This window comes from Talpa occidentalis, unplaced genomic scaffold (genome assembly GCF_014898055.3).
Source record: "Talpa occidentalis isolate TD23 unplaced genomic scaffold, MPIMG_talOcc4v2.1 talOcc4.3, whole genome shotgun sequence".
NCBI classification, from domain to species: domain Eukaryota; kingdom Metazoa; phylum Chordata; class Mammalia; order Eulipotyphla; family Talpidae; genus Talpa; species Talpa occidentalis.
This window is the reverse complement of record NW_023603184.1, coordinates 57757191-57780378: the sequence shown is the minus strand read 5'-3', so window position 1 is coordinate 57780378 and position 23188 is coordinate 57757191. Positions and strand designations below refer to the sequence as shown.

Genomic DNA, 23188 nt, shown 5'->3' with positions numbered 1-23188 from the left:
CACCCATCTGCCAAGCACAGATCTGACCATGGGCACCCCCACAGTCTTCACTAGGAAACCCCACTTCCCACTGATGCCAGGTCATGCTGGCCCTGCACATCGCCTCCTCCAGGCAGCCTTCTCAGACTCCACCCCAAGCACGAGGACTTGTCCCACTGGATCCCTCAGCTGTTTGCATTTGTCCGTTCCTGGTGAGAAGCCCAATCTAAATGTGCAGCTGGGTGATTCACACATGTTACCCATCGGAATCCTCCACGTGCACATACATGAAAATGGAGCTATGAGGCAGCAGCTAAAGGAGCAAAGATGTGGTATTTTTCCAAGCGTGTTAGTACTATCATTTTGGTTATTGTTGTTATTTTTGTTTTTCAAAGCAGCCGATGTCCAGAATTAGCTCTTAACAGCTCCCAGCCAGCCTTACACACCTAGCAAACACACAGACACGACACCAGTCCCAGTGGTCACTTACAGGTCCTCACGTGCCCAGGAAGTGTGCTAGGGGCTGCCCTGCCAGAGCCCCGGTCATATACAAGATCCCAGGAACCACCCCCCCACCCCCGCCCAGTGTGGCTGCCTGGTAGCCTCCCTCTCAGCTGCCTAGATCGGGAGTGGCACTGCCCAGGCTGCAGAAATTGGGGGCAGCCTCCTCTGGTCTCATGGCGTGCACCATGGGCAGGGTGACCGGAGCATTCTGAACGGGATGCAGGCTTCCAGGTCAGTGGTGCTGCCAACCAGCGTTGACTCAGCCCTCCCACCGGGCCCTGTGGCCCACACCGCACTGCAGGACCCTGCCGCAGTGTCCCAGGCTGACAGCACCGGCATCAGATTACTGGGGGAGACACCTGCCTGGTCCCCCAGATCCAGGGCAGCACTGCCCCCCAAGAAGGGCACGGGGTCCCCCTCAGTTGTGGCCTTGTCCAGGCCCAAAGTCTACCCCGCCAGGAGGGCTGGGCTGTTCAATGTGGGGTAGGTGTTGACACGGCAGCTCAGTCAGGCCCACTTTCAGAACTGGTCTATTGAATCCGGGCGGGGGTGGGGGTTGACACACTTAAATAACCCCCTAGCTCAGTTACTATTTAAGAAAAACAGCAATATTTGGGTTCCAACTCAGGTTCAGCAAATACATCCAACTACTGGTGGATTCTGTTTCTCAGTTTAAATGAAGACTTAGTTTGTATTCCTGGCCATCAATTTGCCCTTAAGTCTCCCCCATTCCAGGCTCCCCCCACAACTCTTCCTGGAAGGTACGAACCATGGTATGTGCGCCCGGCTCTCCCGGTACCCTGAGGCCAGCTCCATTCAAATCTGACCCTGACCGGCCCGGTCCCTTGATTCCGCAGGCACCTACCTCCATTCTCCACCGCCCTCACAGAGGGAGTCACTGGGGACCTGGGGGCCTCTTTAACACAGTGAAGGGTCAGCTCTGTGGGTAGACCTTCACCTCCCATGTGCCAGGGCCCACCAGGGGTCCCACCCTTCCCCCTATACACATACACCCCAGGTGTTCACCCCACAGGCGGCCCACACACATGGATTTTCATTTGAAAACGCTTCAGCACACAATTTACTCTTTGTCACTTCCCAGCATCTACACCACCCTCCACTCCCTGGATTCATGGGTGGGGGTGGCAGCACCCAGGAAAGATCACCCTGGGGCCAAGTCTGATGACTAGAAGGGAGGAAACCCCAGAGTTTCCTGAACCTCCAGCATTCTTTCTGCCAAATGATCCAGTTTTGCCTACTTCACAGGTGACCAGAGAAACAAATGAGAAATGGCAACAGGTCCTAGTTAATTACAAATGCCACCGTGTCCTCTTCTCCTCAACCACCTAGGCCCAGCTGGACGCAGTAGGAGCTCAGCATGGCCATTATCACGTATAGGAGTTCAGGAGTTCCCTTTATGTCACCGAATGGAGAATTGCTTCCCACTTCCCAGAAGGGCACAATAAGGCTGGGTGGCCTAGTAGGGTTCAACCCAGGGCTCTCAAGCCTGTGCTCTTTGCTGCACAGCAGACTCCTAGAACGAATGCATGCATGCATGAGAATGAATGAATGAATGCCTCCAGCTCCATACCCCTCCTCTGGCCCCTCAGACCAGAGCCCAGCGGGAATCATTTGCTCACCCCAAACCTGATTCAATTATACTCTGGCCAGAGGGCCTGACATACCCTAGGGAAGGTAATACACCTCCCAATTTAGCTTTTCAGTCTCTACAGGAACAGGAAACAAAAATGTATGTTACAGTTCAATTTTAAGAATCCTGTCATGAGCAAAGACAAACAGCTCAAAACACAAAAACCAGAATGGTTCAAATCTGTGAGTTCTGTTAGAAACAAAAGACCCAAAATGGAATCCCTTAGGCTAAATCCCATGTCACCAAACCAAGATGTAATGACAGTTTTGGCTCTCCCAGAAATGGAATCTTAAACCGGTCAATCAGGAATTACCTGAACGCACACAGGAGGACACCTACCTAACAGACCTCAGTCTCCCGGAAAGGAAAGTGACCTTGCCTTGACCTACCCGCTTTTTACTAGTAGAATTTCTTTGCCCCCCTTCTCTTCTGCCTATAAAAGCTCTTGGAGGTGGTCTGTCTCTATGCTATGCGATGCTGTCCCTTTCACAAATCATTGACTAAAGTCAATAAAATCTTAAAAAAAAATTTAACATTTATTTATTTATACAAGAACCGGGGTACAGGTCAGATGTGCAGGGGGGGTGAGAGGACTCACCAGAGACAGAGCAGTGCACAGAACAAGCAGACTGACGAAACACACTGCTAAGGGGAGCAGCGGGCGCGACAGGAAAGATCTGCTGTGCCATGTGCGCCGACTGGCCAACTGTAATCAATTTAATTTTGTTTTGTTTTTTTAGCAGTTTGTAATTTTTTAACAGTTTTCAGGGACTTCCCCAAAATGCTCCTTGGCAAAGAACACTGGTGTCAGAACTCCTACCTCCAACGGGCCAGGCCCCCTCACATTCACTTCTTCTTGAATACCTCACAAGGCAGCAAGGCAGGAAGGGAAGGAACTCTGGTTCCCAGTCACAGACACAGGGCTCAGTTCACAGTGTACAGCTTGCCTGTGGGCCCCAGAATAGGCCTCGGCCCACACTCTTCCTCCCTTGCCTGGGGTCTGCCCTCCCACACATCCCCTTGAACTTTCTTCTCCCCTTGCCCCTATTCCTGCCTTCACCCAGAGCCAGTGGGGTTGGCACCCTCCTCTCCCCCAACACCTGTATCTTTACCACCCATAGCTATCAATTGACTGGATGGCATCCTAAGAGAGCCGACACCATAGCAGAACAGGGAAACAGGGGAGACACGGGAGGGGGAGCAGGCAGGAGCGGGAGGGGCCTCACCCTGGCCAGGTCTGTCCCTAGGGCCCGATGGCGCGCCCAGGCTAGCCCAGGGCTCAGGCATGTTGGAGATAGTCCTGAGAGGCCAGCTGAGCAAAGGGTCCAAAGAAAGCAGCAGCAGCTGTTGGAAAAAGAGGCTGGACTGGCAAAGGCTCGCCTGTCACCTCACCCCCTTCTGGCCCCACAACCTCTGCAAAGTGCCTCAAGCCGCAGGCCTCCATGGAAGCCCCACCTCCCTCACTGACCAGCACTGCCAATGCCTCACATCTCCGTCCTCACATTACCTTACAGTTGTCCACACCTCCCCCTGAAGTATCAATTGGGGTCTGGGATCCCCACCTGTTGGCATGACCTTTCTATCTCTGAGGACCCCTCCCCCGCCTGACCCAGGAACAAGGAGACGCCCACAAAGTCAACTGGTCAATAGCCTGGCCTCCACGGGATGCCTACAAGAGAGGTGAACAGATTTACTGACAGCCCCAAAGCTGTCAAGCTCTCCAGGTTGTGTACCCCACCGTTGGCATGCCCTTGGGGCTTCAAGCAGAGATGCAGAAAAGAGAAGCAGCAGCTATGCCAGTGATGGATACCGTATACACATCAGCCTTGCCAGGTCTGGGGGGGCCTCCAGGACAGCAGCCCTGACTAAGACCCCCTGCTGCCTCAGGTAAGCCCCTGAGTCATTCTGCTGTGGGCACGGCTGGATTCTAACCTGCCCAAAGCCAAGACCACTCCCTCAGGGGACTCGGGGACTCATCCCCCACAACCCCAGCTTCCTCCTCTTCATCAAAAAGCCAGGGGACCTCCCATAGCAACGGTGAATCACTGGGTGAAAGATGAACGGCTCAGGCAACGCCTGAAGAAGAAAACTGTATGGGTAGGGGCTCCTGTCAGTCCCTCGCAGCCCACAAGGGCCTGGTCCCCCCTCCACCTATCTTTTCCCACTCAGACCTCGTCCCTCCCCACCCACGACCTACCTCTTTTGCCCTCAAGTCTAGCTCGGATGCCACCTCCTCTGAGGGCAGGCGAAGATCCTTCTGTGAGAACCCTCAGCACCCCGCCTGCTGGCTCCACAGTGGGCAAGCCAAAAAGCAGGAGAATGACAGCACAGTCAATACAGTCATCACAGTCTCTGGGAGCTTATTCAGTGTGAGAAACTGAGCATCCCCCACCAAGGCTATGCCCCCAGGAAGGTGCCCCAGGGGCTCCAAGATGGGGTGGAGTGCAGGGCCTCCGAAGGCCTGAGAGCCCAGCCCAGCCCGGAGTCCCTTCCCCCAGTCCTGTGGCGGCTGCTGCCACCAGCCGCCCACGCACACCTAGCCCACAACGCAGTAGCCCGTGCTGCTGGTGGCCCCATGATGCAGCTGCGGCCCCGCATCACTGCAGCCTTCTGCCTTAAGCTGGGCCCTCACATTGCGGAGGGGGAGTTATCTGCAGCTCACTGGCCTTCACAGGACAGAGGCAGCAGTGGAGAGCCTACCATGCCTCCAGAATCAGTCATAGCACAGGGGCACCACAGCAGTTCCAGGCCCCATCTCCAGCCCTCCCGCCATACTGTGGCCTCCGCCCCAGCCCAGTTACTGCTCCCAAGCACCCAGGTTTCTGCACTCAGACACTGCAGCCCCTGCTCAGGTAAGCCCCTGAGTCATTCTGCTGTGGGAGAAGCTGCTGTGGAGTGAAGCCCAGGTCCCCCAGGCTGCCAGGGCGTGCCTTCAGCCTGGACCCAGAACAGCGGCCTCCTCGCTTCATGGGGTCAGTCACAGAGTGGAACAGAGAACCCCAGAAGCAGTGAGTCCCAGGCCTTTAGCTCCCACACCATGAAGCCTTCCCAGAGTGTGTGTGGTCAGGGGCATGACAACTTCCTCCCCAAGAACATCAAGGAACAACTGGTATTACCATCATTTTATAAAAGAAACTCTGTCGCAACAACATAAAAATAGATGCAATCTCAGAATAAAAGGTGTTTCTTTATATTGAATCAGCTGGATGCAGATTTTATATTTAGAAACACACACACACACACACACAACCTTGTATGTCCTTGTTTGCAAGCAGAAACTGCTGTCTCTAAGACCTGCATCAGGAAGCCCCATCCCCTTCCCCAGCCCACCACACATTCTGGAAGGGGAGAGGCTGCATTCCCAAGTAGAGATCCAGGAGGAGAAAGAAACTCCTGGGGACTAAAATCTGCCAATGAGCCCCCCACAGATAGGCCTTAGAGGGCTTCATGGAGACAAGCATCTATTTGCATGTCTCAGCCTTTTCCCAGCCCCCAAGGTTAACAGGAGAGGTGACAACCCAGAAGGAGGGTCAGGATAGGCCTAGGGCAAGTCACACCCCTGCTCAACCTCACTTTTCCCTACTGAGTGGGCATCGAAGGAGAACTTTTCCCAAGCACCTGCACTGGGAGGGCGCAGTAACCCACAGCTGTTGTTATTCAGTCTGTATTTGACAACACTTTCCCTTGGGATGAGAAGATCCTGCCTTTCTCTTCCCAATTCCCCAGCCGTGACCCTGTCCACCCCAGACATGAAGCCCACTTCTGGCCCAGTACAGAACAGTGAGGCCTCTCTGGGGAGGTCCAGGGGGCCTGCATGCCAGTCAGGCCCCAGGAGGGTACCCCTCAACAGCACAAAAATGGTGCCTTTAGGGAGCAGAACCACAGGCCCAGCCTTTGTCAGCAGCTCCCCGGCAGGTCTGGACCACCTCCCCACAGCACACACCCCTATCTCAGGAAACTGAGGCTCGCAAAGATCAACGTAACTTGCCCAAGGGTCATAACTCATGGGGCGAGGGCCTGGGTGCCCTCTACCACACCGAGGCACTGCTTGATGTGAAAATCCTGCAAATGCCCCCGCAACCCCCCAGTAGGGGCCATCTTTGCTGCCTTTTCCTCCACTTTCAGGGGCCCCTCCCACGGCCCATCCTACCTCCTGGGCAAGAGCCCCAACCAGCCATGCTGCATCTGCCCAGGCCTGCCCCCTCTCAGCACCCTGATGAATGACTGAAGCACTGGTGTCCTTTTCTTTGCAGCCTTCATTCTAAGACCTGCCGAAGAGGCAGCTTCAAAAAAACACAACATGCCAGGTGACACCCAACAGGAAGCCCTCCGCACCCCCCAGGTGCCCTCTCACCACCAAATCCCCCTTACACTGTGTGAGTGTCACGTTCACCTGAGTCCCCAGCTCAGGGCTCCGGTAGCAGGGTCAGATAGGGGACGCTGGCAAAAGGCGAAGTCAGCAATCCATCCCACTGCAGAAAACCCCAACCACACCGATCCTATAACCACCTGCCATGGTAGCTGGCATTCTCTCCCTTGGCTCCCCAGATAAAATGTAGGCTCCCTAAGGGCAGAGGCTTGGTTTCATTCACCCCGGTCTCACCCATCCTCAGAACAGTGCCCAGCACAGAGGGGGGACTCAGTGTGCGTTTCACAAATAAATGAAAGAATAAGTAAACCCACGATCCCTGTGCTGTTGGCCAAAGTGAAGCACAGAAAGGAGAAAACTTGCCCTGGGTCAGGAGTCACCCTGGAACTATGTGGTTCTGAGTCCAAGCCCTCCCCTGCTGCAGGCACTCGGGCACCCCACCCCCCACACACCCAGGAATGGGACAGGAATGGGCATCGTAAACCCTGACCAGCTAAGGCTCAGCCTGGATTAGCTGTCCACAGAGCTGCAACAGACACTCCCAGGTGAGGGCTGGGGAGAGGCCTGGGCTGGGCCTGAGCTGCAGTGCAGGCTCACTGTACCGCTTCGCACCGTGTGAGCACTTGCTAGGGGCTGGGTGCTTGTCAGAGGCCTCACTCTCTACCATGGACATGTGAAGAAGACCATGACTACCCCCACTTATACATGAGGGAACAGGGCTCAGGAAGGCCCAGTGGAAGACCTGGACAGCCTGCCCGCCAAACCCACGCGTTTTCTGGCACTGTGGGGCCTTCTCTTCTATGGCAAGACAAAAGGCCTGTACAGGGTAGGACCCAGGAATCCTTAAATATCATGGTCAAAGAACTATGTAAGGCCTGGCTCTTGGGTAAAGGCCAGAGGGAGTGACTAGAGCATTCGCCTCACACTGTCCGAATCACGCAGCTTATAAGGATGCTAGAGTGGGGCTGCCATCACCTGTCCAGGACAAGGGCCTGGTCAGAAACCAGACAGCAAAGGTGAGAAGGGGAATTGGACAAAGTCATTTGTGAGTAAAGGGGGAGAAGGGTTGAAACCTCAGTTTCTCTGAGATTCTGTGGGATACAAACATGTCCCCTGCATTCAAAACTGTATCTGACCCAAACCTAACTCCGGCCACCCCCACAGTGCTGACGTCCCTCTCTTAAGATGGTCGCTCTCACCCTTCACCTTGACCCATACCTGTCCCTCCTGAGAACCTTCTCTTGGCCCACGAAGCCCAGGAGTTACTGACCTCTACAGGCCCATGGGTAGAACAGCCTTTGCCTGACAGTGAGCCCTCCCATGAAGCAGCAGGCTAGGCCTCTGCACCCCACTCAGGGGCTGCTGGACCAGAGACGTCTGCAGGATGTGCTTCCGACCCACTCTTGCTCTCATTCCTTAGTTCAACGTCCACCTCCCCCATATACACCCCACTTTGGGAAGATACACTCAGGAGTGTCCTCCAGCAAGCGAGATGAGCCATCTACACAAGTCAGTTCGAGCTCATCTGCATGAGTCAGTTCGAGCTCATCTACATAAGTAAATGAGCCCAAACTGGAGGGATACAAAAAAGTTTATGTAGACCGGAGGAAGAGAGGAAGAGACAGCACAGGGCCGGACAAGAAAGGAGCAGGAAAAGGGCTCAGCTTCTCAAGAACAAGGACAGACCCTGACCTGAAGAGAGAAAGAGAGAATGTCGGTGGAGGTGAGCGACTATCACTGGAGACAGGGCAAGAAGGGAGGTGGAAGGCGCCTGGGGCCTCAGAGACCCTCCAGGGGCCTAGGGGGGCTTCCAGGCAGGGCATGGCTATTCATATAGCAGCCGTGAGGACAAGGCCAGCTCCCCCTGTGGAGGCCGCCAACATGGCTCCTGCGTGAAGAGACCCTGATCCCCAGATGAGCAGCACTGCCCTGGCCATGTGTCAGGGCTCTATAAATAACTGCCACTGGGCCTTCCTCTAGCAAGCATCTGTTCCTCCAGGCCTGTGCTGTGTGTCCACTCACAGCCCTGAGCCCCACATCCCCCAGCTGGACTCCCCACCAAGCAGCCTGCGCCCCTCCCTGAGAACTTGAACACACCCTGCTGGGCCTTTCTCCTCGTGCTCATCCTCAGCCCTGTTCCACCAGTACCAGGCCCGCCTCCCCCGAGCACACTCCACGACAACTTCTGGGCGGTGGACCACAGGGCCGGGAGGCCAGATTCACTCCTACCTCCAGCTGTCCCTTCTCCCCAAGCATCCCATGCCAACCACTGCCCAGGGGCCCGGCCCGCCAACTCTAATCCTCTCTGTCATCTGATCCAGTTCCACCCAAAGCTGACTCTGCCCAGCCACCGTTCTGAGGCCCAAAAATGGACATAGACATTTATACAGGGTCCAGCAAGCCAAACACTGTGAGAAGATGACCTCATGGCGCCCATGGGCCTGGGCTTCAGGCACACAGCACCGGCACTCTGGGGATAACTGGGGCTAGTCGCAGCAGGGACAGACATGCTGGCTGCCCCTGCTGATGTCATCCCATGCCCTCCTTACACCAGGGGCCGGAGAACAATCAGCACAGAACCCTGCGTACCCCCTCCCCCCACAGGCTGCACCCAGGACCAGCACAGGGAAGTATCCAGGCAGGATTTGCTAAATGAGGGAACATGGTAGAGCAGCCTCACCACTCAGACCGCCCACAGGCCTGTGCCAGGCTCCCCAGCCAATTTGTTCATTAACAGTTACTCAACATGGGCTGGGGCCAGGTGAACACCATGGCCTCCGGGAGCGCCCAGAGCAACGCAGGAGGCAGGCAGGTGGATGAGTGATGCCAAGCCAGGAGGGCAGAGGAGCGCTAGCTCTCCTTGACCACAATGTCACCCAGTGAATCCTGGTGGGTGTTTGGGTTGAAAGGGAAGTGCAGAAATCGAGGGAGGAGAGGAGACCCGTCTATGGGGATGCTATCTGGTATCTACACTATCTAGCACAAAGCCCTGCTTATCCTAGATCAGGAAATAGCCTTCTAGAAAAACAGGACATTGCCTCATTATTCACTGATGTGACGGGTTGGGGGTGGGAGGGATGTGTGCTTGTAACACCACCGACAGTGCAAGCTGGCCCTGAATGCAGCCAGACCAAGCTAAGAGGGCAGCCGAGTCAGGGGCACCTGGGCGTGACAGGCTCCGTGCCACAGAATGGCAAAAAGGACAGACTGGTGTGGATGGGGCAGAGCCCAAGGGCAGGCAGGAAAGAAAGGCTGCTTTCAGAGATGCAGCCAGCAGACCTGCCCCGCTGCTCTGGCTGCTGCTAACCCAGCACCCAGGGCAGAGTGGCACTAAGACTCTCCAGTGTCATGAAACCCTGCAGGCTCAGCGGGCGCCAGCCCTTGGCCCAGGCGCACATCCATACCCCACCAGCTGCCGGTCAGCACAGGGGGCTGAAAGGGGTGGGGTCAGTGATGACACATCCCACTTACACGGAGGGAACAGGGCCCATGTCTGCTGCTCCTGAAATGCCTGGAAGAGACTGCCACAGAAACGAGGCCATCAGGGTGAAGAGGACACAGCAAGAGCCTTTAAAGGGTCGCCGGGGCGCAGTAGGTCAGCGCGGAGTGGGGCCAGGCCCTTGTCCAGCTAACCCCCTGCTTGCCATTCATTTTCCGAGGGCCCCTGCGAAGCAGGCAGTGCTGTCACCCAGAGCAGCCTGCTCCAGGCACCTAGAGGGATTACCCAGTGCTGGGAAGAGGGTGGGGAGCAGCATCTGCCACCCCACCCCCAACCTGGGCGACTGCAGCCTTCCCAGCCCCCAGCCAGCTATCTGTGGCACTCCACTCCCTCCTCCTGTCGGGGGAAGGGCCTGGGCAGCGGAGGCCAGCCGGGTCTGGAGCCAGGCTGCAGGCCCTTCAGCGTCCTGCGTCCAGGCCCGTAAGGACGAGCTACAGGACCGTGAGCCAGAGTCAGGGGAAGCGCCCGCCGCCCCCGACCCCACACACACCCCCTCCCGCCCAGTCACGTGACCGCATCCTTGGGGAGCCGCAGGTCTCAGCTGCAAAAGTCATTGTTTATAAACAGCCGCAAGCCTGGCCGTGGAGGCCCAGCCAGCCCCTCCGTCCCCACGTGGCCTCCCGACGGTCGGGAGAGGGCCCCGCTCCGCTAGGGGTAGGGGCACCCCGGGGTCCCCCCAGGCGCGAGCGCAGTCTCTGCACTATCAGGTTTCAGAGCCGGAGCCGGCGGGGGAAGTGGCGTCAGCCGCTGGCGTGATCCCCGTAATACCCCGAAGGTGGCGAGGGGGAGAGAGCAGAGCCGCGCAGACCCCCGCCCCCGAGCCCACATTTCCTGCGCCGTCGGGGTGCCCCGGCCCCAGTTCCCACGCCAGGGGCCGCGACTCCCGGCGCAAAGCGGCCGGATTCCCAGCCGGGCCCTCCACGCCCCCGCCGCGCCCCCTCCGGCCGGCGCGGGGCCCCCAAGTCCGAGCCGCCCCCCCTCCCGGCCGCCGGAAGCGCCGAGGCCAGCGGGCACCTCCCGGCGGGGCGCGCAGCCCGCGGCTCCCGGGCAGGCCAGAGCGTCGGCGCGGGCGCCCCTCGGAGGGGACTCCGACCCGCGCCGGCAGGAGGGGAGCACGAGGAGCGGCGGGGCCGGGGCCGGCGGCGCAGGAGGCGCCCGGGGCCCGGGGCGGGGCGGGGCGGGCGCGCGGGGTGCCCGGGGAGAGGCGCGGGTCTGCGCCCGCCCCGCCGGCGAGTCCGCGCGGCCTGGCAGGGTTGGGGGTCCCCTCGTCTCCAGCCCCCGGGCGGGGGGCGCCCAGACCTCGCGACCCGGAGGCGCCCGGTGCGTGGGCCGCTCTTGGCCGCAGACGCGCCGCGGGGTACACGACGCTGGGGCGGGGTGGGGGCTGGGACGGCGACAGCCGCGTCCCCTCCGGGCCCCGCGGAGGACCCCGGCCGCAGAGGCCGTCCAGAGCGCCAGGGCGCAGGCGGCGGCCCCGGGGCCGCGGGGTCGGGGGGACCGGCGCCGGGTGGGGGCGGGGAGCCAGGTGTGCGGCGGGCGCGGCGGGCTCACCTTCTCCTGCGCGCGGGTGAGCTTCTTCTGCACGTTGCTGGCGATCTTCCCCGCCGACACCCCCTTGCTGCCCATCTCCGCCATCGCGGCGCAGCCCTCGCCCCGCGGCGGGCCCGATCCGCGTCCCCAGCCGGCAGCGCCCCGCGCGCCCCGGCTCCGCGCCGCACCGAGACGCCGGCGGACTGGGGGGCGGAGCGTGCGCGGGCGAGCGCGGGCCGGGGCGGGGAGGGGCGGGGCCGGGCCTCGGGCGATGGTCAGCGCCCCCCGCCCGCCCCCCTGGACGGGACGCGGCCTTTTAAAGGGCCACCCCGGCGCCCCGGCCTGGGCGGGCGGGGGAGAGGCGCGCGCAGGTGCGGGGCGGGCGGCGCGCAGGACTGGGGGGGGGGGCGCAGGGTGACACCGCCCCGGGGCGGGGACGACCGCGACGATCCTGGGTTCTCTTCCCCGGGAGTCACCCCCACGGCCTGGGAACTGGGCCGGGGAGAGGATAATGGGCTGCTAAAACCAGGGGTGCGGGGAGAGCGCACCGGACCCCTCGCCACCCCCCCACCCCGGGCTGACTCTGCTTGGCACCGGCGCGGCCGCCAGCCGCTGCGCACCCTTCTCCACCCGGGGTGTCCTGGGACTCCCCGTGCCTGCGCCCGGCCTGGTGCACCCTGTGCCCGTCCTAGCCCCTTGAACTTCCCGTTTATTAATATTATTATTATTACTATGATCACAGACTCGCGTGACTGAGCGCTCGGTGTGTGTGTGCCTGGCCCTGCTCCAGGGGCATCATCGCATTTCTCTCCACGACCGCCCCAGCACTCTTACTTCCATGCCACAAGCCAGGCCAGGAGAGACCCCCCAACCACACACCCGACCCAGACCAGGAGGGCTTCTATTTCTGGCTGAAAGAAAAAAGGGTTAAGGATCATCATTCAAAGACAAGAAAAGGTTGTTGCTAGCCGACTTTACCGACAGCCCAAAAACAATTATTCCAAATTAATAAATATGTATTGAGTCTGCTGAACGCATCCACAGCAGTCCTCCAAATCATAGCGCCTCTTATGAATGGTAAGTAACATTTTGATGCCATGGAGGCTGGACCTTGGCCCTGCAGGGTTTCCTAGGGCCTGTGAACTGAGTGGAAGGCAGAGAGGACCCTGCTTTGGAGGCCCAGATATTTCAGTGCACACAGAGGCACAGGACTGGGTCCCTGGGAGCTTCAGGAAGGGGCAGGAAGGATCCTTGCGCATCATTACCACTCACCAAAGCTCCCATACAAACAGACCCAGGAATACTCTTCAACCTGGGTTTACAGAGCCAGTTCTCTCTTCACTTGGCCTGGACGACCCGCAAGCACTCTCTCTGGCTACTCCTGCTTCTTCCCATCACTTCTCCATGCCTACGGGCCAGCCCCTGCCCTATTACTAATTTTATTTTGCAGACAAAGGTTTCAAAGTGGCTTCATTGCACAAGCAATTGGCAGAATCCAAATCCAGCTCTTCTGCCCTAAATCCACCAACTGATACAGGGAAACACCTCCCAAGAAAAGGCACCAAGTAGAAAGCACTTTGTCTAATCATTATTATAAACTCATGCCCAATTTAGGAGCTACAAAAGAAAAAACCTAAATAGTACAGCCTGTCTCTCTAAAGCAGCTTTCTCCTAAAAGCTCAGTTTGCTTTCATCTCTGGCTTCACTCCTCCTAATTTTACCTTTGGCATTTTTCTGACCATTCTCTTCAAGCACTTTCTTCCAAGGCTCCTCTGAGGAAAAGAGGAAATATGCACAAGTCACATCTCCTTCCAGCCAGCCCCAGGGAACAGTGAGAGAGTCTGCTTTGTTGGCCTTCAGTGTTCCAAAATATCTCTTGACAAAAAAAAATGGAAGCAACTTAAATGGTTATCATGGGATGGGGTCAGGTAGATGACACAGCCATTGGAGAAGCCAGTAGGTATTCACTTGAAATAACTTTTAAAGAGATCATGTAGCTACATGATATTTATAATTATGAATAAAAAGAAAAAGATGGGAAATTTTGCATGCAATTAAAACATCTAAAGTTAAAAATAAATGCTCATGGTAAGGTGAAAGCATTTGGCTGGTTTTTTCCTTAATTTCCTGAATCAGCTATAATATGCTAATGCCTCATAGCCAAAAACACACAGCTCTATCTTTAAAGGTTATTCTTGATCTGATCTCTAGATTAGAAAGAATTTTCTAAGCACAAAATCATTGGAGGATATATTAAAATAAAAAATGCCAACTAGGTGATACTTAAAAATCAAAATTTTTTAAACTTCAAAAAATTCCTTCAGCATGTAGGGCTAAAATTTAAAAGAAAATATCCAAAAATGTTAATGTAAGTCCAAAAGCAAGAATGTAGGCGATTTTTACTTTTTTCATTATGATTTTCCAGAGTCTCTGATTTTTTCCATCATGATAGTCCTTGATTTTACTATCAGAAAAAAAGTTAATTCCAATTTAAAAATGAATTTACATAAAAAATTAAAGCTTAAGAAAGTAGAGAAATATTCCTGAAAATAAACTAGAACTCTTACAATTCATCAAGTAAAATGAAGATCCTGACATATAAATAGAAAATAACTCAATGGACAGCTTACATAATTGGAGATTCTGATGATGAGAAATAGTCAAGATTAAAAGTTCAGTATTACCAGAAAAAGATGTTCATTGACTCAATGACATACCATTCCCACCCCACTTGCACCAATTCAGCCAATCATTTTTCAATTGTTACTTAAAATCAGAAGCAGACACGCTTACATACAGCTTCTGAGGGTATAATAGAGACAGAATTTCTGGAAAGAAATGTTGCAATATGTATTAAGAATCATCGAAATACTCCTAATCTCCAACCCAGCATCCCAAATCTAGAAAATAATTCAAAATTTTAGAAAGCTTTGATGACACAATGTTCACATTATTCATACATTATTACAGCACAAAACAGAACACGAGTGTTAACTAACATTACTATTGTGGTGTTCATCTTCTCTCCAGGTCCGTACATTCCTGAGCACCTACTATGTGCCATCTTGGGCTTAGTTCTGCAGAAACAGATGTGATGTCAATAAACAAATGTGATGTTAATTAATAAACGGATGCAGAGTATTAATTGTGCAGTCCATACAGTGCTAGGCGCTATCCCGATGGGATTGGTGTCTCTGGGTTCAGCCCTTCAACATGGGTTTTCTTTTTCTCGCCTTCATGTATTATTATCCAAATTTTCTAATGTGTTATTTTTGTAATCAGAAAGAACTGTTACTAAAAATACAAACTGAAATGATGAAACTGTCCCCAGAACTACTGCTTGGGAAGCCACAGAGCAGCAGAGTAGAAAGGGACAGTACAGGCGCAGAGCACACGGGGGTCTGCCGGCGTGAGGATGGAGAGATGCCGCCTTCTCAAGCCCCACACAGGTGAGCAAAGGCAGTTCGCCTTCTGCTTGGAGAGAAGGAACACTGCCCTCACATCTTCCTTCTGCCCTTAACGCCTTAAAAAAGAGACTGACTGTGCGCTAGCACTGTAACCATCATCATCCTCATTCCATCTTCTAGAACAAGTTCTTTCGTTTGTTCTCTGCCTGTAGGAATCACCCTGCCTTCAACAGCAGTAGGACCTCTTGCCAGACTTTTACAACTGGAGACTCATAAAAGTCAGGTTTCCCTGTAGTCCCTGGGCTGGTGGGTCCTGGGCTGAGATCAGCAGGCTGGGTCATCGCAATGGCTGGGACAGACCAGCTCCGTGCCTCCTCCTGGGATGGCAGCATCACATCTTCCAGAGACAGGGAGGATCTAGAAGAATCTATAGGTAGAAACAGAAGAGGCTTTGTCTTTCCAGAAGCACTGTTTCAGAGCAGTTTATGTGTCCAGTAAAGACCCCCAGACACAAATTATCCTCGTTCCCTCTCACATGTGAAATCCACTGCAGCGTCGTAGGAACGGAGGCCAGTTTACCTAACGTGTGTGAAGGCAACAGGAGCTGAAAGTCGGCAAGATGGCGAAGGTGAGAGAAAAGAAGGACAGACATAACATCGTTTGAGAATTTGGTTCCAGACATGCCTGATTCCTCCCCACCCACCCCTACCTCTGCCTCCAACTCTCCCGCTATACAAACCAATATATTTTTTTCTTACTAAAGTCAACTTGAGGTCACCTGCAATCAAGAGTGATGTCTAATACGCCACTATCACAAATGCTCTTCTGAGAGACAACCCCTGGAGCCCCGGGCTGCAGGTGCCTCCAGTTAGAGCATCTCCTTATGGTTCATCTGAATTAATACAGAATGCCCAAACTCTGAACAGTTTTGAGTGATCAGGAAAAGTAATTACACCCAGATAATAGACATAAGCCTGGACTATCCTGGGGGCAGGAAGACATAGCAGTGCCTGGGGAAGGGCTAGGAGCTCAGAATAAAGGTGGAAAAGGAGGCTGGGGACACGCACTTCACAGTCCCCGCTCCAGCTACAGAACATTGCTGCATGTCCATTCTCAGGGGCCTTTCCAGCCATCCTTTAAGGGGTCCTTCGAGAGATGGAAGGGTGAGCCTCGCAAGGAACTTATGAAAGGACCCTCTCTTCAGGCTTCTCCTGCCTTTCAAGCATTTGGACCCAGATACTTAGCTCCCCTCTTGATCAAATTTAACCAGCCCCTACAGGAGGAATCTGAAGAGTAGATCAGTCACTGGGCTACCAGCTAACTCCAAGAGAATTCCAAGGTTTCCAGAAAAACCCAATTGTACTCCCTTCTGCTACTACCAAATGGAGTCCCCAAGAGCAAAAAAAGAGAAAATATTCATATAATTGACTTGCTTGTGATTCTCTTGCATGTCTTTAAATTTTTGTTGACCTGTGTGTGGTCCATGGTATGGCTGAAATGAAAGGTAGTGGGCAGGTGGGAGAGGATAGTACTACAGGCCCTGGCTCGGTTGTGACTGGTCGCGTGACTTTGGGCCAGTCACTGCCTGCTCCTTTTAAATGGAGCCTTGCTGCTCGCAGCCCAGGCTGCTGCTGAGGACTGCAGGTGAAGTGGAAAGTCTTGGCCCAGGCCTTGGTGGTCTGAAGAAATGGCAGTTCCTATTAGGATACCCGGACAAGCCTTTCTTAGTCAATCTGGCTTGCGGCCTTTGCTGGCAAGACACAGTAGGCAGACCAACTTTGCATAAGTAAATAGAGATGCAGAAAAGCAAACAGCCCTTTGCCCAGCGCTCCTCAATAAACCACTGTTGAGTTCCTTTAAGAGTGAGAGGCCTGCCTTTGCCAAGCGCTCCCTAGAATTTGCTTTCTGTCTTATCAATGAAAAAAGGGGTTTATTAGACAGAGTGTGGCTACAAAATTCCACACACGTATGTTACATGTATGTATATATAGTTATTATTAAATTTATTTATCTTCTTACAGCATCGTTAATTTTTGTGCAGTATTTGAATTCTCCCCATAGGTATAGTCCCCATAGCTCTCTCATGGCGACAGCACCCAGGACCCATCACTACAGTCCCTTGTGCTCTTCCCTCCCCTGTTTTGACCTTCTCCCTCCTCCTCCACTGCTGGATGCCTCAGGTCTATGGGCAGCTTGTAAGGTTGTTCTTCTTCCTGACCCTTTGTTTGATTTCTCTGTATTCTAATATTTATCTTTTTCCTTCAGACTTATTTCGCTTAACATAATCCCTTCCAGTTCCATTCATGTTGCTGCAAACGGCATGAGCTTATCATTTTTGATGGCTGAGTAGTATTCCACTGTGTCTATATAGCACATTTTCTTGATCCAGTCATCTGTCTGGGAGCATTTGAATTGTGTGGTTTCTTTTAAGCATTTCTGAAGTTTCACTTGTCTATAAACAAATCAAACAAGTGATGGGAATACAAAGAGGACTGACTGGTTCTTTGAAACTGAGCTCCATTTATAAGTTAGGAAAGCAGTTTCAGAGTGTGTAATGAAATCTTGCAAACAACAGCCTCCTGCAACACATTTTAGCAAACTGTAATTCTAGGCACAGTGATACCCCTCCCAATTCTTCAGTGAAATGTTAGAAACAGCTTCAAAGTCCAAGCATCTTTTGGTTCAATAAGTTAACTTCTAAATTTTGACATACAGTGAGTGAGCCCTTGAACAAGGCAGATTTGCACTGTGCCGCTCCACTTATCTGCAGGTTTTCCTGCAAACTTATAAATGTATTTTCTCTTCCTTCTGATTTTATTAGTAGCATTTCTTTTTTCTAGCTTGCTTTATTGTAAGAATACAGTACACATCACATGCAAATTATATGTTATCAAGTGTTCATGTATGGGTAAGACTTTTGGTCAACAGCAGACTGATAGTTAAGCAGCAGGGTACTAATTATTAACTGTTGAGGAAATCAAAAGTTATACATGAATTTTTTACATGTAGGGGTCCACACCCCTAACCTCCATGCTGTTTAAGGTTCTGCTACAGCTATACTTTGAATAAAATTAAAAAATTTTAAATGTGACTTCTTCAAAATTTAAAAAGCCTGCTCTTCCAAACATATCATTTGAAGGTAAAGGGGCAATGTACTTGAATGAAAACTATTCATAATAAGTATATATATATATATATATATATATATATATAGAGAGAGAGAGAGAGAGAGAGAGAGAGAGAGATAAGGACTTCTATCCAGAATATGTAAATTAGTGTAATCCAAAAACAAAGAGCAAACAATCCATTTTTTACATCACTTTTTAAAAAATCAGGTAGGATTTTAAGAGATCCTTCATCAAAGAAAATGGCAAGAAAGGGCCTCTCTTGTGGCACAGGGGCTAAAGACACAGCGCTAATGAGCTGTCGCCAGCTGCTGCAGCTGCAGCATGAGTTCGACCCCCAGCCAGTCGAGGAGCTGACCCACATGGCACAGCAGACCTCTCCTGCCTCACCCGCTGCTCCCCTCAGCAGTGCATTACAGTAGATCTGCCTATTCTGCTTCCCACTCTGTCTCTGGTGAATCCTCTCACCCTCCACTTCTCTGACCTACACCCTAGTTCTTGTATGCATAAACAAATAAATCTTTAAAAAAAATGGCAAGAAAGACGTGAGACGATGCTAACTGCATTCATCTTTAGGGAAATGCGAGTTAAACTATCATGAGCTAATATTACACACTCACAAAAAAGTTGAAAGTAAAAAAACTAAGAGCATCAGATGTGAGTGAGGAGGTCGAGACTAGAACTCCACACAGAGCCACTCCTCCCCTATACCACACTCCTACTGTCCTCACGAGGAATATTTCTTTCCCTTCTTACCTTTTTCTCCTCCCTCTCCATCAGGCAATGATGAGCGGACATTCTGAGCCCCCACTCTTACCTCTGCTATTTGGCAAGGGTGCATCCCCCGCAGCCCTCCTGGCCTGGTAATGATCCAAGCTGAAGAAGGAGGTTTTGCTTATTTGAGGGGAGGAATCATTTCTTGTTTAGTCTCCAAAGAGAAACGCCAGTGCCTGTACAGACCGTGGCTGCCTTTGGGTGGATGTCACGCTCAGTTTGAGAACTACCGCCTCCACCCGAGGCTGCTGGGAGGCAGAGACCGCCACTGCTTCATTCTCGCCCCCTGTGCCTTTAGCAGACCAGGCACTCAGCAAACGTGTGCTCAAAGGTGCCACCGCACTCTGGGAGTGGCCTCCCCAAGGTCTGGGAAGAAACTCAGCACCCGAGGGCAGACACCTGCCTGGAGCTGGTGCCTCACAAGTGCGCAAATTGCATTCCTTCAAGTCTCCTGCCTTTTCACATATGTCCTAGTCTTGCCACCGCCTCTCCCCTTTGCTGCCCTTGGCTGCACTAGGCGTGTGTATGAACTGACGGCTTTCTAAGTCATCGGTCATGCTTACTCTCTTACTTCCTGCTCATCTGTGTTACCTCCCAAAACAACTTCTGCCCCCAGCCTAGCTCCTGGCCCCCACGAGCTGGTGAAAGCCAGTGGACATGGCTGAGCTCTGGCTGGTGGGCCAAAGGGCTTGGGGGTGCATGGGGCAGACAGTGATGCACATTCACAGAGAGCAGGTGGCCAGCATCACTCTCGCAATGAAATCATGATTCTTGCATTTTTTCTCTCTTACACAGTAGGACACAGAACATAATAATAGTTTTTGTTCATTCTGAGTAAACATCTGACAATGTCCGATTCAGTGGGCTCTGGCCCCCAAACACAACAATGTCTCCGTAAATAAAAAATGGCTGAAAATATGAGCATTCACCGGTGGTGGGGATAGATGTCTGTGCAAGAAATAACGGACTTCCTTCACTCTTTTCTTTCAAACCCTTATTTTACCAGCAAGTCCCTCCTGCCTCCTGTTCCCGCTACCCCAGCTAGAAAGTTCGGGTCTCACATCATCTTCTAGTCTGTTCTATGTACCATCGAGCTCACCACACAGCTGCATCAAGGACTGCTCCAGCGCATGGATGACTCATCCTACACCCTCTGCGGCCTAACTTGGTGGCCTCTCAGGCAGGTGGGTGGACTTTGAGAAACATTTTGCCCCTCCCTCCGTGCTGGGCCCTGGGCAAGCCCAGGAGGCTGCCTGAGGCCCTCTGCCCAGAGGGAGCTTCTCAGCCTCCTGAACACTGCTGGAGGAAGCTCTGAACGAGGCGTACTCTGCTCTCAGGTTCTCTCAAACATAAGATCCTGGTCACTCTCCCTGTACCAGCAGCAGGGCCAGCGCTTCCCTTAGAACCTAGAAACATCTAGAAGTTCTCCTCATTTCTCCTTGGATTCTTCTCACCACCCCCCAAAATAGTTCTCTGGTCCACCAAGAGGAAGGTTTACTCAAGGCTAACTCATCAGGCTCTGTCCTCCTTGTGCAGGCTTATAAACAAGTCTTGGCTTTGAAAATCAAATGCCAAGAATTTGATCCATTCCTTAAAACAAGGATAGTAGAGAATTTATATGTTTGGACAGAGTGGGGGAGGTGGGTTGCTGCAGAAAATGCTGAGGGGGACTCAGTGGCTGTACCCAAATACTAAATCCCGTGTGTGTCGTGACCTACGGTTTGAGCACAGAGGGGGCTTTCTTGAAATCTAAGAAGGCCCAGCGCACCTGCTGCTGAGTGCAAACACAGAAGCTGTTGAGAGTGAATCTGCCTTCCAGGCAGAGCAATCTGGCAGCATTCTCCCAGCAAGGAGCCAGCGGCCAGACACTGGCAGTCACAGAGGAGGGAGCAGGTCCCTGCCCACCAGGACTCCTCGGCTGGAAGGAGACAAATAACAACACTCTGTGAACTACCCAAAGTGGGCGACAGCCTGGAACGTCAAGTCCTGCCTATTACCCAAAATCCTTCAAGTGGAAGGGCAACCTGAAGAAGAGCAAACATTTTAGTGGCTTTTGCAGACACACAGGTATAGATGTCTTTGGGGGAAAGCAATTACCTGGAGCTGCAGCCAGCACCTTCTAAAAACCTGACCCCCACGCAAGTCATCTGCAAAAACGAATACACTCCCTAATAGGGAGCAGGCTCCGCTCGTGGCCACGACTCAGAGACTGCTTTGAGGATGCCTGGTCTGGGCCCACCCTGCCTCAGGGTCCAGGAGGACTGGCAGTCAGAAGGAAGCGGCATTCCAGGGAATTTTTATGAGGGGTGAGAATGAGGGACGCATGGCTGACCTGGGTTCTGGACCCAATCCAGTTGCACGTTGTCCATATTGCCTTAATTAACTCTGCCCCCCAAGACTGCCTCCTTCTGAACCCTCTTCCCTGCCTATACCTGCCCTCCTTAATGGCGCAGGGAAAATTTTCTCCTACCCCTCTCGGGTTAATCAAGCACACAAACTAGCATCAGACCTGTTAGGAAAAAGTGAACAAAGGTAACTACACCCCTATGTATGTAAACTCCAGGATAAATAGGACAGACGGAGGGTTTTTAATCTCAAGCTAAGAATGGGACTGGGTCTGAGTGTCCAGGAGAGATGAGGGGGGGTCTCACAAGATGAAGAGCTGGTGACACATGCCATGGAAACACGCTCTGTGACTAGATGTCTGACCATCATGTTGATGTTCCCTCAATTAAAAAGGTTATTTCTTGGGCCTTCCTGGTGTGCACAGGGTTAAGACGCAACCTATGAAGCTGTCCGCAGCTACTGCAGCACGAGTTTGATCCCCGGCCAGGGCGCTACCCACCTGTTGCAACAGACCTCTCCTGACTCGCCCGCTGCTCCCCTCAATAGCATATTTCAGTCATTTTGCCTGTTCTGCTCCCCACTCTGTCTCTGGTGAATCCTCACCCCCCACACCTCTTGCCTGTACCCCAGTTCTTATATGCATAAATAAATAAATCTTTAATAAATAAATAAAAAGGTTATATCTGGAGAGGGCCCTCTAATTTCCTACTCTTTGTATCCTGTTAAGATAATGATAACAGGGCCTCCCCAGTGGCACAGTGGTTGAGTGCGGGGTTGCGAAGCTGCCCGCAGCCTCTGCAGGGCCGGTTCCATCCCCGGCTGCTCCCCAGCCACCGGAAGAGGGTCCTACATGGCGCGCAGACCTCTCCTGCCGCCCGCTGCTCCCCTCAGCAGTGTACTTCGGTCCTTCTGCCTGCTCTGCTCCCCGCTCTGGCTCTGGTGAATTCTCTCACCCTCCCGCGCTTCTGACTGTACCCAGTGCTTGTATAAATAAATAAATAAATCTTTAAAAAAAAAAAAAACGATAATGATAACAGTTGCTCTTCAGACCCACAGGGCCTCTGTTCACCTTAGCTCCACCTGCCAAGGTGACACATCTCGGGAAAAGCCCACTCTGAGCCTCTCAGGGAGGCCTGACCTTCCCCTCCTCCAGGTCTCCCACCTCTCACCTGCATCGCCCCAAGGTTGCACCTGGCCTTGGCCCATCCACCCGCCCTCCCCGCTGCACAGAATCATCTCGACACGAAGTAAATCACATTCTGCGTGGTAAACACAAAAGAACAGGCCGATTTTATATGTCGATGATGGCACCAAGCAAAGAGAAGATCAAACCATCAAAATACGCCATCGAAATCCCTGACAAGAGTTTAGGTGGAAAAAGTGGCTGGAGAATTGAATCGTCTCAGGACAGAGTTTTATGGGTAAGTTGCACAGCACGATTGCTGGCATCCACCTGGCCACCCGGCAAATGATGATTTAGTTGTAGTAAAAGACATCACATTATTTTATGTCGTTATTTTGATTTTGATTGGTTTTAGTTTTCCCCAACCTTTTCTAAAGGAAAATCTCAAACATAAAAATGGAAAGAATAACCATGCCCAATGTCAATCACCTTGATGCAACACTTGTGAACAGGTTGCCTCTTCTGCAGTGTAGATAGATACATTTTAATATAGTTATCAAATTATTATAACAAATCAATTAATATGTCACACATATTTTTCAAATATCATCTATATTATATATGAACCATTTGCAAGTTAGTTGCAAATAGATCATGCCACTTGGCCCCTCAAGACTTTAGTATCTCCTAAGAATGAGAAATTCTCATAAATTAAACCACCATCACCGAATATCACCTATCCAATCTACATTAGTAGTATTCCAATCCACGTTAAATTTTATCTAATTGACCAATTGTCACCAAGACATATTTGTAGGGTTGGGGTTCTTTGAACAGGATTCAGTTAAGGTTCATATATTGCCTTTGTTGCTGGGATGTTT

At 52.6% G+C, this 23188-nt stretch overlaps 1 protein-coding gene across 12 annotated transcripts in view; it reads right to left on the bottom strand.

Annotated features, from left to right (window-relative positions):
- The window catches only part of BIN1 (bridging integrator 1), a 52494-nt gene extending 40808 nt beyond the window's left edge, over window positions 1-11686 (bottom strand). For 4 of the 12 annotated variants that reach the window (XM_037523189.2, XM_054699620.1, XM_037523180.2 and 1 more), the window contains exon 1: window positions 11554-11686. In XM_037523189.2, coding sequence (XP_037379086.1) covers window positions 11554-11637 — 84 coding nt within the window. In that variant the 5' untranslated portion in view covers window positions 11638-11686. The remainder of the gene's footprint in view (window positions 1-11553) is intronic. The other 8 variants (XM_054699621.1, XM_037523185.2, XM_037523186.2 and 5 more) reach the window with 3 other exon arrangements.
- Between the last annotated feature and the right edge of the window lie 11502 nt (window positions 11687-23188).